Source organism: Callorhinchus milii, unplaced genomic scaffold (genome assembly GCF_018977255.1).
Source record: "Callorhinchus milii isolate IMCB2004 unplaced genomic scaffold, IMCB_Cmil_1.0 Scaffold8, whole genome shotgun sequence".
NCBI lineage: Eukaryota > Metazoa > Chordata > Chondrichthyes > Chimaeriformes > Callorhinchidae > Callorhinchus > Callorhinchus milii.
This window is the reverse complement of record NW_024704749.1, coordinates 17,096,998-17,111,118: the sequence shown is the minus strand read 5'-3', so window position 1 is coordinate 17,111,118 and position 14,121 is coordinate 17,096,998. Positions and strand designations below refer to the sequence as shown.

Genomic DNA, 14,121 nt, shown 5'->3' with positions numbered 1-14,121 from the left:
CCTGCTTGCGGTTCAACTAAACGTATCTTCTGGCTATGTTCACAAGGAGGAACCAGTAAATATACTTCACTGTTACTCAAACCCGGTCTTCTCAGGCAATCAATTTGAAACACAATTCACCTTTGATCCTAGAGGTAACCAGGTTCACACACCAGAAGGTCTTACGAGCCATGTTTCTTGTACTTTTTCCACAGTTCCTCTCTTTCTACATAGTTTCCTACATTTTCCTAGTGCAAGGAATTCATTACCTGAATCAAAATCTGCATCTGGGAGCTCTTAAGCTGACAAGGTGACAAGAAGGGAGCTTCCACCACAGTGTATGTAGTATTTTGCAAATGAAAAATTCCAATCATAAGTCAAATATTTTCAAAATGCTATAACAGTCAGAATAGTATGGTTGATCCATTTATTAAAGCCTTTCCACTGTTTAAACAGCCTAGGCTAACCAACAGAGTGGCAAATTCCTATGGACAAATATCCCTATTCCATAATACAAACCCTTCAATGACTATATTGCAGTATTAAAGCATCTAACCAGTGGTATTATACTTCTATCTCATTACTGAATGCTGTTGCATGCTGCTACCTATTGCTTGTAAACATTTTATCTTACATTTAGAATTAAACTTTGTTTCCCAGCTAGAGAATTGCAATCGTTTCAATATTAGAAAAACTGGATTCCCGATTTATAAATCAAACTTTCATACTGTCCAACCTTTACTAAACATAGTTAACATAGACAAGAAGGAATGACACTTACAGCTGAAGTATTATTCATTTTTTCCCTGACTTTTACCATTGCAAACCTTTCAAATCAAGTTGAAAGGTGAAAGATACCAGTCACCTTTCATTAACACAGATTAAAAAGGTCAAGATCAAAATGATCTAATAGTAGAAGTCAATTCTGTTTCAAAGCCACTGCTAATAGTAAACTACTACTGATTGATTGTGATCACATAATAATGCCAGTTATTGGAGTTTATTCTACAGCATCCAAGCTTCATTTAGTCTAGAATTATAAACTCTTCGTTTACAGCATAAAAAGGCAGAAGGTAACTTTCAGAGTGCACTGATTATTAATGAACTATGGTTTCTGGCATTCATGATTTAAAATATATGTATGCCAGAAACGATAATTCACGCAAAAGGCAAGTTCATTATTAGCAAGTACTGATGTAGAATCTGTTAATGCACAACATCATGGGTGGCAGGCTAGCTATGTTGTCTTTGAAAACAATTTACTTTCATTGCACTCCTCTAAGTCTGCTGATTGCATGACCTGAATCCTCCCTCTTGACAATCATTTTCTCAAATCAGATTCACAAAACAGTGTATATCAGCTGCCTGAGGGAAGGGCAGGGCGTCAAAATAACTTCTCACTGGCCTTAACCCCATCCTCCGCACAAATTACTACAACCTCCCAGTTTCTTTTTAGTCTTTAAGTTGAGAAGCATGACGCTAGTTAATACTTAAAACAGCGAAATAAAATGTGGCAAGTTGACAAGCTACTTTGGGGACAACTCATCCTCCTGCTAGCGGGATCCAAAACTGAGTTAAAAGTGAGAATAAAAAACATGTCCTCGTGCAAAATGTTGTGAGGATGTGTCATTCACTGCCCCCAGAAGGCTGTCGATGCAAAACCAATTAGGATGTTGAAAAGGTAAATGAAAAGGGATTTTGATAAATTTCTGCGGGTCTGGCTGGGAGCAGCTAGCCTCCTGTTGGCCCATTCTCCTACCATTCTCCTGCCTCACTGTCCTTGCTGACCTTAAATGGCCAGAGATATATTTGCCCCTCGGATGATTCTAACAATTGCAATACTGGTACCCTCGATTTTCGGCTCTCAAATATGGTAATTAATTTCCCGGAAATTCTGGCTTGCATCTCCTTCCTATTAATCCGGTCACCCAGAGATTTTGTACTACAAATAGCAAACGTATTATCAGGGTTGAGTGACTACAGCCATCGAGAAAGATTGGAGAGATGGAGCTTTTGTCTCTGGACTTGAGATGATTGAGACGGGCCTGAAAAAGGCGTTTAAGACTTTAAAATAATTTGATAGGGCGGACGTTAATAGCCTGGCTCCACTTGTTTGTGAATCCAAAACAAGAGGCCATAAATGTGATTGCCAGTAGCAGATCTCAAAGGGAGTTTAGGAGCAACTTCTTTACCCAGAGGATTGTAAGAATGTGGAATTCACTGCCAAATGCTCTGTTTTAAGCAAAAAGCATCAACACCCTTTGGAGAAACTTGGTGCATTCATAGATGTGGCAGTTGAAGTAATCCACCCTACTAATGGTTCAGTGTGGCAAGGGTTGATATTTCAGCCTTGGGGCAGAGGTATATATTTTGTTGCCAATGTTTTATGACTAGGCTGTGGGAGGTACTTGGACTGCAGATTTGAATATGGTAAGCGAATCAAATCCATAACACCGATGGAAACCTGCAGCTGTAGCACATGAAAACAATTACAACAGTGAACAGAAATCATCAGTTTTCTGAGTCTGTATAAATTCCACTCGCCTGAGTATCTTGATCTCAATAGCGATAAGAATGACTCAGTGAACCCCCAGCAATACGCTGGTAATTTCTATTCGCTCCAGCCCAGTTTACACTGCACTTCCTTTGGTAATTCTTTGCCAAAATTGTACTGAATTGCCCCCAAAAATACAGCACAAAATTGGGTTTGAGCCACACTGTCTCACGTTGATTTACACCAGTTTAAGTAGAGTGCACATTCATTCAATCGGCATTCTCTCAAAAGTAGTCATTCGAAAGATATGGAGCAGTCTAAATAAAAGGTTGGTCCTGGGCAGCTCATGTTTTGCGACTTCTTTAATGCAAACCATAATGTTTGGTAGTATGTGGGTTGTCCAGATTAAAAGCCTGTAGATCACAGTGCGAATGTAGCCCTAATAAGTGACAACCAATACGGCTTTGCAAAAGGTACGTCTTTTTTGATAATCTCAAGGTACTGGACATAGAACGTAAAGACACCTTGCTTTTATATAACACCTTTCACACAGGGTAGCATCTCGGAGAGCTCCCATGAGAAACTCGGATGGAGAGGCTGTAAGGGACCTAGGAATACTGATTCACTGTCCATCATATTTAAACAGTACAAGGCAGCAATATCAACAGCGAACCGAATAGGTGTACACTGTATTGTCAGTTGAGTTCTACACCTGAACGAAACCTTTGCCAAAAGTAGACAGCGTCGGGTGGGTATTCCACCAAGTTGGTGGAATATGGCTGAGGCTTGGTGGGCCTGATAGGTATGCTTTACCATGGTATGGATTAAGTCTAGATTCCTTAGGCCACTGGCCAGGAAATGGAGGGTGGGTTGCCACAGAAAGACTGTTCTGCCTGATAATGCACTGGCCAACACCAAACTCCCTTCCTTGGCCGAGGTAAATTTCCAATCAGAAACCCTAGGGTTTTTATGCTGCGGTGCATGATTATTATTATAATTATTGTTATTATTATGAGCTATGTACTGGGCCAGGTTAGGTTGTTTACTAGGCTCCCAAATATCCCGCAGGAACAGGTTTGTCCAGCTAATATTTTGAGCTGTTTAATCACCGAAATAGCTTTGTCACACATTAAATATACATTCTGGAGAAGGAAATTGAGGGGACTAGGAGTGATGGAGGCTCACTTGGCATATAAATACCAGTAGAACCGAATGGGCTGTTTCTTTACATTCCTGTAACATTCTACGCGATCCTATGTAAACACAAACCATATCGTGCAAGAAAAAAAAGCAGGAATTGAATTCAGTGTCTGACCACTTACCCGAAATCCTTTTGGTCCACGCTTCCCTACTGGCCCTGGTAAACCCTGTAAGATACACACACACACAATTGGTTCAAAAAAGGAAACTGAAAGTATCTTGCTGCATTTGTGCTTTAACAGATTTTTAAAAAAAAAATACAAGCATTTATTTATCATCTCAAAAAAAAATAGAAGGGATTTTACACTCTGCCTCTCTCACCTTTATATCTTCCTTTCCACCACTGTACAGATCTCCGTTGGTTGGGCGATGAACACAGTACAGTTACAATGCCATGACAATTACATTCCATATTGGCTAACTTAGGAACCCCACTGATTAACCCCTCCAAAATGAGGTCCTGCGGTTAACAGGAAGATGAACAGTTTTAGGGACAGGAAAAGGTCATTTGGCTGAAAAGGCCCATTTCTTTTCGACTGATTTCCACCCAATGTTTCTGCTTTCTTGCCATTGCTCTCTATCCAGTCTCTCGAAAATTGCTTCTTGAATGAATATTATTAAGTATTATTCAGTGCAATGGTCTTGATCTTGGGTCACGAATATGGTAGGGGACTCAATAGATCTGTAGCCGCAACCGTGACTCCCAATTTGTGTCTTGCCTCCCAGGTGCCAGGGTAAGAAACAAAACTGAACGATTGCAGAAGATTTTGGAGAGGGAGGAAAATAGCCAGTAGTCGTGATTCATGATTCACGTGGGAAACAATTACATAGATTTCAGGTCCTGCAGAAGGTGTTCTTTCTCCCACCAGACCCTTCAAAATAATGCAGGCGATTTTTTTCCCCACCAACTGATGTCAAACGTCATCAGTTTGGAGTGTCTCTTTTCGAAAATAACTGTTATGTTTGTCACTTATCCATCATCACATGCCTACTGGGAATCCTGTGAATTAAATGTCAAGAGAGACTGGAAAATTGCACCTTCATCTTTGCCACTATTCTGAATCTGGAATCCTGCCTGCTTTGTTTTACATTTTCTCTGCACGTCCTTTTCGTGTTCCTTACCACCACCAAAACACATCAAAATATGCTCATATTTTTGCAGCCCAACACATGTCAATAATAGGCGACTCTGACACCAACATCAGATTGTCCAAATAAACCATTGAAATCAAAAAGAAAAGCGTGGAGCAGGAAGTAGCTACTCCCACACAAGTCCCCACCACAAAATACTTACTCTCTTGGGTGTCTGTAACAGGCAGTTCTTCCCCACAGCAGCAGTAATACAGAACAACTTAATTTCGGAAACTGAATTGCCTAGAACTTTTGACACCAGCAGTAACGAGTAGCTAGACATGTGGACTACAAACAGTGACTTATCCTTGAAACCATACAAAGAATTAATGACTGGAACAGGTTGCCAGTGAGGGTGGTTGAGTCCAAGTGGCTAGATTCATTTTAAAATAAAACACAGCTCGGTGCTGTGACGGGAGGCCAGTGAGGTGGGTTTTCTCGAAGGATGAGATGAGATGGGCCAAACGCACTTGCTCATCCAAACGAATTGTGATCTTGCGAAAAATCCACTGGTTACGCTTCCACTCATGCTTTGTGAATGTGTAGCTATTTTGCTTTATCACAGACAGTAACCTTTCGGCAAGTCTCTGCAATCGAGATGTTCCTCAAACAAATAAAACTTAATTATATTAACCAGCTTCATGCATACAAAAAATACTCTAAAAAGAGCATTCCCAGGACGAACCACTTTGTTCTCAAGTGCACTGAGCCAGGGACTGATCGAAGCTGAATACGATTAAACTAAATAACCTCAATGTAAAGATAACACAGCATTTTAAAAAAAATAAACACTTCACCTATCAGAGTAATCTTCTTGTAAGGACTGCTGTAGATCGCCATAAGCCTGACATTTAGCTGCTACAGACAGGAAGCAAACTTGTCTCATTAATGTCAGGGACAGGGGACTCTCACCCCTGAATATGAAATCAGCAAAAGGGCATCTGCTTCCCATTTGCTTTAGTGAAGTACTAAGCAGTCACAGTTCTATCAAATACTGTATCCATACTGTCACTCTATGAGTGAATTAAAAAGAAAATTAAAATAATGGTCACTAAAGGCTTGAAAGAATCCATTGCTTTTCTCTCCTACTTTTTTGTGGTTGCACACATACAGTTTTAAATGAAGATCACCCTCTGGTAACTAAATCCATTCAAACTATGAGAACCCTTGTGAATTACAGATTGAAGACAGTGTCTTACACATGAAGCTGGTTATAATCAGGTCTTGTTTGTTTCAGTTCCTTCACAACTACATTGACTTGGTGGAATGTTGTTTGTCCGTATAACACAACAATTGGATTGTGCAGCGAGTATTCTCACCGTTGGCTTATCAAATTCCCCACGTTAATAGGTTTAAATAAAATCTACGTCAGGATCAGGTTCAATCGCCCCACATTACTGTACCTTTCTTGGCCTGTTCACTAGAATCTCAGCCAAATAATATTTGCAAACTTAAATGTTTTCTCGGTATCAAACTGCACGTCATGAGAAGATTTACTGCACCTGCCTGCCAGGATAACCTTTGGCACCTCGGCTTCCACCAACTCCACGTTCACCCTGGAACACAAAGAAGATAGCGTTGCTAACAAGGTTTACTAAACAGGTAAGAATAACTCAAAATGTTGCTTTCTTTTCTTGTTTCTTTGTTTCCAGGGTTCAAAGTTTCAATCCATTTCAGAAATCATCTGCTACAACAACAACAATTTACATTTACATAGAGCCTTGCGTAAAAACACATCTTCCTTCCTTTCCTGTCCACCACAACCCACACCTGTCGGGTGTTAAATGATCAACTAGGGCAAACCCTCAGTGCTTGCTCTCAGTAGTCCACTTCCTGAGCCAGAGCGGGTCTGCTGACAGCTCCTGTTAACTCTGCAAACCAAAGCCCGAACAGGTAGGGTGGTCCGAGCTGGACAACCAGCGGGAACAATTGCCAGACAGTGTTTCCAATGGAAAGCTATGCAATTTTAGCTGGTTAGACGCCAGCAGTTAACCCAACGAGCACACTGACATCTCCAGCTTTGGCTCTTGCCAACCTGCCCCTAATACTCCACGGAATTAGGATGCATCCCTCCAGGGAGAGAGTGCGTATTCCATTTCAACAAATTTCTCTGGATTTTCCATGTATGCGTCAGACACCCGGGTGGCTGGAAAAAAAACCAATCTTAATAAATTTAGCCTACTGTAACCCTTGACTAGAGTCAATATAAATGACTGCATAAATTCTCTTTGAGCATCAGGTCATAAAGTTGTTCGGCAATTGAGACTAACAGGAAGTTATCAGTGGTCACTGATGTGAACTCACTTGGTAGATATATCAAACTCCAAATTTTGTTTCAACTAAATGTTTGAAGTGACAAGGGCAGCGCTGCTTTTGTATCGACCAAAACCCGTTGTGAGTTTAAGCGGAAGGACTCAAAGTTAAGATTCAAACAATTCAAAACAGCTCCAGCCCACACAGGGATTCGAGAATTGAATAAACATGGTGACATCTGCTGTGCAGGAGAGAGGAATAACTGTTTGCTAGTTAAGATGAATCCAGGGAATGCAATTGCTGCAGAGACACAGACTGAGCAAGTTCATGACTCAATCAGGTATCAATGTTGGTTAGTTACCGACTCCAGTGATACTATCAATGCATCTCCGGCATAGAAACAATCACTAGGGGATCCAGATGCAGACGATAACTTCTTGGGAAGTATCTTTTTAGGAACCAAACCATCAACATCTACTACCACCACAAGGGCTTCACACCAATACCCATGCCTCAAGGTCCACACAAAATACAGCCTGCTGGACATATCCTTCCACAGTACATTACAGTAAAATATACTAATGATGTATTTAGATGCCATTCCTTTCTCTAAGAAAGAAAATGATGAACTGATTTCCGTGTTTACTCTGGCTTAAGAAGCCCACTTGGTACGATTAGAATCTGCAGTGTATTCTGAAAATATTTGGGATAACTTGCAGCTTGCCATTGGAGGCAGTGGTTGTCAAAAGTTATAGGTGAATTACTCCCAGCCTTCCTCTGTACAAGCTCCAATCTAGCTTCGCTACTCCTGATCTTAAAGACTTTCCCTAGCTATTAAAGAACGTAATGAGCACTGACTAAATAGTCACAGGCTAATTCACTTTAAAAAAAACTGTGCAAGGCTCACAGAATGGCTATGTTGGTAGTACATTAATTACCCAGGTTAATTAGCCAACAGGACCAGGAAGGTCCTAGTTTAAATATGTTCTGATTCATGGGTACTCTTGGTAATGATGCTAACAATTAAGGAGGCCCTCACCTTAGGGCTGCTGTTCCTAAATATTATTCCACAATCACTGATTCAGTAAAAGTGCTTGTGTGCAGACAAGAAGTGAGGACTGGTTAGGATTTGGCAGTCCACTCGCTTCTGGGCTTACACATCAAGAAAGATTGTCCACTTGTTTGAGGAATTAATAGAAGCACGATCATCGCTTGTGGAACCGTGCCATAGAACACGTCGCCGACTGTGAGGCAGATTGGAGGAGGAGGAGATCGGAGGGGGATACTTGGTTTGAAGTTAAACTTGCTGAAGAAATCGCAATTCCATATGAACAGAGCAAATCGTACAGCAGTAGGACTGAGAGCTGGCATTGAAGAATGCCCTCAGCTCATTCTCAACACAACTGGGCCATAAGACTCAGTGCTGTGTTCCCCGAACATTATCAGATTTTTCCATTGCACCACACATTTTCCTCTGTATTTCTTTGTTGACGTTGCTGTATTCACACATGAATGAGAACATACCAAGACAAGTATGGAAACAATTAAAATGCAACAATACTTGCATTCAAGGTGTGTGTGTGTGCAACGGGAAAACCAACGAAAAAAAATGGTGGGGGGAGAATATTTTTGATGAAAGAAAATGAACCGCTAAATGTAACGTTTTGATTCACTGGTTTTCATCTCTTATCTTTTATTTCTCGAATTGCTTTACTCCAACATCTTTTATTTTATTCCTTCACACTTTTATATCAGAAATTCTCCCCTAACCTCCTGCCTGAATCTCAGATGTGCTGAGAGGATGTTAACGCTCCTGCTGGACAGTGTTGGCTGCAGTCTGTGTAGTTTATAGGAACTATGGCAGTTCCGAAAACAGGCAGGAGACACGGGAGCGCAAAATCGTATATATTTGCAAAAAGTTTTCATTGAAAAATTAATTAAACTGGTTAGAGTTTGGTTTGAAATAAAGTTTAGATTTTCAGTAGCTTTTCGATGGTTTCATTAGAGCCATTAGCAGTTCTTACTGTAATGGATTTATATGACTGGCACATGGAGGGCAAAAGCCACCAACAAACCAGATATAAGAGCGCCACAGCTAAGTGAATACTGGCGTGGACAATACTACTGGTGTGGAGATAAACATTATAGAGAATAAATGAAAGTGGTGAAGCGTTTAGAGTAATGGAAACATTTTATACCAGAAGTTTTTCTTTATGCAGAGGGAAATCAATGACTGGAACAGGTTGCCGGGAAAGGTGATAGGGGTCAGGACTTGACTTATTTAAAAAGCAGTAATGGGGGCCGGGGGAGCGAGAGAACGGTGGGCTTGGGGTTCTGGAGGGATGAAGATCAAATGGGACAGAACCTTCTTCATCCACACCAATCTTGTCATCTTGTGACTTCCAAATGAGAACAAGAAGTGTAAAGAATCTGCAGTGTTGGGGGTGGTTACATGTTGGAGGTACCGTTCCTCAGATGAGATGTTCAAGCAACACCAGTCTGCCTGTTCAAGTGAACGTTAAAGACCTCATGGCACTATTCAAAAAGTAAAAGGCGTTTCTCTGAATGTCCTTGCCAACAATCCGCCAACTAAAATTGGTGCATAACTTCATGGCTGTTTGTGGGACACTGCTGTGTGCAAAATTGAATGCTGCTTTCGCCTATCAAACACACATTCCTTATTACACTTTACAGTAATATCACGTGACGTTCTTAGAGACTCCCTCCTGATTTGAAAGGCACAATAACACTGCTAAAGATTATTACTGTGTAAAATGTTTGATTGTGGAAACAGAGTGAACGAAAGGGAACTTACTGGTTCTCCAGGATGGCCGATTGGTCCAGGATATCCTTTTTGTCCCTGAATGAAAGAGAAAAACATACCCACTGTGAAAAAAAACAAGATAAACATGAACACGCTTGTGAAAAATGATACGTATTGAAAGGACTTGTACTTAAAAATATGCACACGACAGCAAACCTATGATAGCACGGCCTCAAACAAAATGTACAAATACTGAACATTTATTTGGGGGGGGGGGGGCGATCGATAGCAACATCTGGCAGGCTTTCCTGTTGCTTGTCCAGCTAGGGCTGTCCTATCCCTTAGTGCTTTGGCTTGAAGGGTCATTAACAGGAGCTGTGTTGGAGAATTCCCTGCTCCCAGTGACGGGTCTGCCCCTCCAAGTCCGGCTGATGAGCCAGGCTGGCTGTGCCTCCATCAGCAGTGCCCTTGTGTATTAGCTCAGGAGCTGCACTACTGAGAGCACCACAAAGGGTTGGCTCAAACCCAGTGTTCCTTTGCCAAACCTGTCACCTTGTGGAGCCAGTTCAGCTCCAAGGAGACCTCGCGTACCTCCCCCTCAAGGAGGATACGTCACTAGTTTGTTACATGACATCCGACAAATGTTGTCAGTCGGTTTGAATCCTCACTCGCTTAGATGGTAAGTATCAGGAACTCCCTGCGAGCTGAACAGTTGCACTCAATACATATTTATGGTAGAACGCCACATTCCCTATGTTTTCAAATAATACAAACCAGAATAATTGAAACATGTTTTTAACTTTACGAAGTGGAACAATCAAGAGGGCCATAAACATCTAAGACACAATAGGAAGCCATTCCAACCACTGTAGTAGTATCGTTAATATTCTCTGAAGCTGGCACACATCTAAAACATTTTTAAATTAATTGTGGAAACTATGGTGCGATGAAGCAGGGGTCACAGAGGTGGTGGAACTGCATTTCAGCTGCAATTGCAGCAGGCCAAAAAAGCACTACAACTCGTAAAGTCACCGTTCAATGCACTACACACACTCTTGTTTGCAGTTCGCCCACAAAGACACAGTCATTGCAATTTATAGTATATGCTGTGAAGTGCTTGGAGATGTTGTTCTGAAGTAAAAAACACTCTACCAAGTGCAAGGATTATATTATTAGTATACAGAGCACCACTCTGCTCACTGTACTAGGGTTAATTCTCTATGAAGCGCTGGTCCATATTACTCTAGGACAGAGGATGGATGATCTTCATTTCACAAGATTCACGATAACACTGCAGCCAAACAGGCAGTAGACAAACAGTAGGAAACTTACCAGTGTCTCACACTGGCTAAACCATGTAGTTTTAACTGAGTCAATTCCAGCTGTGCCCTAATTCACACATTGGGGTCCTAATTCTTTCATTCCTGCCAACCACACCTGTGTTCTCACTTTATCCCTCTGGATAAGATTCTTTTCTTTAACTCTGCTTCTCTGGTTTCTCAGAAGAGCGAAACTCTAAAGGCGTTTCAAAGACTTCTAGCTGACCCCAAAACTATGTAAAAGCCTCGAAGTCTGTAAAGAGTTGGATGTACAAATTTGGACTTGTGTCTGGGTGCACAGCAAACATACTGATGGAATTAACAGAAACATAATTTTTATGATGAGCTACCAATGACTGGGAATAGACATGTTTTTTTTGCTACGTAGGAACAGGAGTAGGCCATTCACTCCTTCGAGCCTGTTCCGCCATTTAATTAGATCATGGCTGATAGGACCTCAACTAATCCTTTCAATTCCAATTTCCCACTTTCTCCCCATATCCCTTAATAGCCTGACCTACCAAAAATCTATCACTGAACACTTGTCACTGTGTCTGACCACCAACAAATGATCATCATTACACAAGGTCAAAGACTAATGTAAATAAAATGCCTTCAGGCTTTTGAGTTGACAACATATTTTTCATAGCGACATATTTATTGTTTACAATAAAACACCACAAATCTACATGTATTCAACAACACTGGGTTCCAGTTAGAAATAAATTCAGAGCTGCAAGATACCAGCAAAAAATGGATGTTTTTGCTGGTGTCTTGCAGCTCTGAATTTATGCAAGGTTACTAAGACTGTGATTTAGTCGCTCAATGCAACTGTAAGCCAGCAATGAGAAGGTAAGTGTTTAATTAGCATTCTGCAGTGTAATGGGTGAAGGGGGCAGAGACTCAAAGAGAGAGCAAAACAGAAAATGAGAGCGAAAGAGAGCGAGAAAGAGAGCCACAGACACACAGATTGGAAAGTCAAAAAGGCTCAAAGAGAGAAATAGAGTCAGAAAGAAAGAGTTTGTGAGAGAAAGAGTTCGAGGAAGAAAGACTTAGGTAGTCAGAGAAAGAGAAAGAGGGGCACAATGTGGTGCTAAAGTGACAGTTTAACTCTCGATGGAATTTTTTTTGGTTAGCACTGCAGTCCATAGGTATTTTGCTTATCTCCACTGTTTCCATATCGACAATGAAGCTACACTGGTTTTCAGTGAACCACTTTATATGAAGGTTCAAGCTAATGGAAACCTATGGCACTGCACACATTCTTTCTCCGAAAGCTCTTCTCTGACCTGGACTTCAAAGGTCGAGGCAACTTGCAATAGCAGTAAAACAACAGCACCCAAATACAAAGGAGCCCTTTCAAACTTTTCATAATAAGCTTGTCTTATTCTTGCGTTAACATTTGTTAGACATGCTAGGCAGCAATGTAAATATTGTTTCCGGCAGCAGAAAAGCACCTTTTTCTCTGGTTGCCTAAACCCTGAGCCCTCAACTAACTCATAGAGCTCAACAAAGTACTTTCCCAACTCATGGTCTATACAGATCTGTTCCTCCCAGTGGAGAATCACCATAAAAGGATATCATTTTGAAACAACTAAACATATCCAGCAAATCGTATTGCTCTGGTTCTGACAATCCATCCCGAACTATAAAGAAGCTAATGACACTAACATCTTCAGATATTCTGGGAACATTTTTAACTGAAACGATTCTGCTCCCGACAGAGGAGGAATTTTCATTAAAACATAATAATAATCCTCGCATTTGATGCAGTGGTTTATTACGTCTTCGAGACGTCTCAAAGCGCTTCACAGAATATACTGTAAAGCAAATTGACTGTATATTTTGCGGGCGAAACACGGCAGCCAATTGCGCACAGCAGCGTCCCCACAAACAGTCGTGGATTGAGTAACCAAATTAGTATTTTTAAAGAAACTGAAGCGATTATTACCACCCGGAAAAGGGACCCAAAAATCAACTAACAACTAAGTTCCCACTTACTGCTGGGTAAACAGAGGCGTGTGGAGTAAGGAAACTTGCCCAACATTTCGGGAATCGAACCCAGACCCTCTCGCTTGCGCGGCGAGTGAGCTAACCAATACGCTACAGGACTCCACAAGGACTCTATGCACGAGTTATCTGTAGTTACAGAAAGTGAGCATTCGCCTCCAGAACGCCTGACAAACCCTATTAGACTTGATAAGAACAACATGACGGAATATCCAAAATATCTCGTTCTACTACTGGAAATCTTATTTGTGCAGAAAAGTGATCATCTTTTCTTGGCAGATGCAACATTCTGCACATGCAATACTGGCACAATACTCTCTGGCCCTGTTCATGTTTCACAAACATTTTTCTGCTCACAGAACTTTTAAATCCAGGGTTTGTTTTGTCGACCGACGCATAGCACCCACCGCAGCAGTCATTCACAAACTCCACGCCAGGTAATATTGAACAAAATGTTTCACTCATAGGATTTAAAATAATTTTAACAGAAAAGGGCTTCCATTAAATCCTTGTGTGAAGACAACGGCAGAGCGGGTGCAATTTGAGAGATAACATTAATAGTCTTAATTACACAAGCAAATTATGCCATCATAATTTCAAGAACTGCCTACCCAAAGCATGAGTTCTCGAAAGAGCAAGGAACAATCTTTAGCGAGAAGATTCTTCCAAGGACATCTGATAGCAGTACCCAACTTATATCATATCCTTGCTTGGCTCCAATTGAGACCGCATGATAGATGATTAAACCAAGCTGCTGGACTGTGGTGAGGATGCTATCATCCCACCAGAAAACTCTAAGCAGACAATTGATTCACTAGTGATATACATGGACTTAACTGCTATTTGAGATGAATAGGAAAAACAAATACCCATGTCATTAATATCCTGAGGATCGAAGCTTGATATTCCAAAAGCTCTGATCCTGGAAATGGAATAACAACAGCAACTTTCATGTTAATAAAGTACATCTC

General features: G+C 41.0%; 1 protein-coding gene across 2 annotated transcripts in view; it reads right to left on the bottom strand.

The window, feature by feature from the left end:
- col27a1b (collagen, type XXVII, alpha 1b) overlaps positions 1 to 14,121 on the bottom strand; it is a 167,294-nt gene that overhangs the window by 111,719 nt on the left and 41,454 nt on the right. For both annotated transcript variants that reach the window (XM_042337353.1, XM_042337354.1), the window contains exons 8-10: positions 9,873 to 9,917; positions 6,307 to 6,360; positions 3,796 to 3,840 (exon numbers count right to left, since the gene is read on the bottom strand). In XM_042337353.1, coding sequence (XP_042193287.1) covers positions 3,796 to 3,840; positions 6,307 to 6,360; positions 9,873 to 9,917 — 144 coding nt within the window. The remainder of the gene's footprint in view (positions 1 to 3,795; positions 3,841 to 6,306; positions 6,361 to 9,872; positions 9,918 to 14,121) is intronic.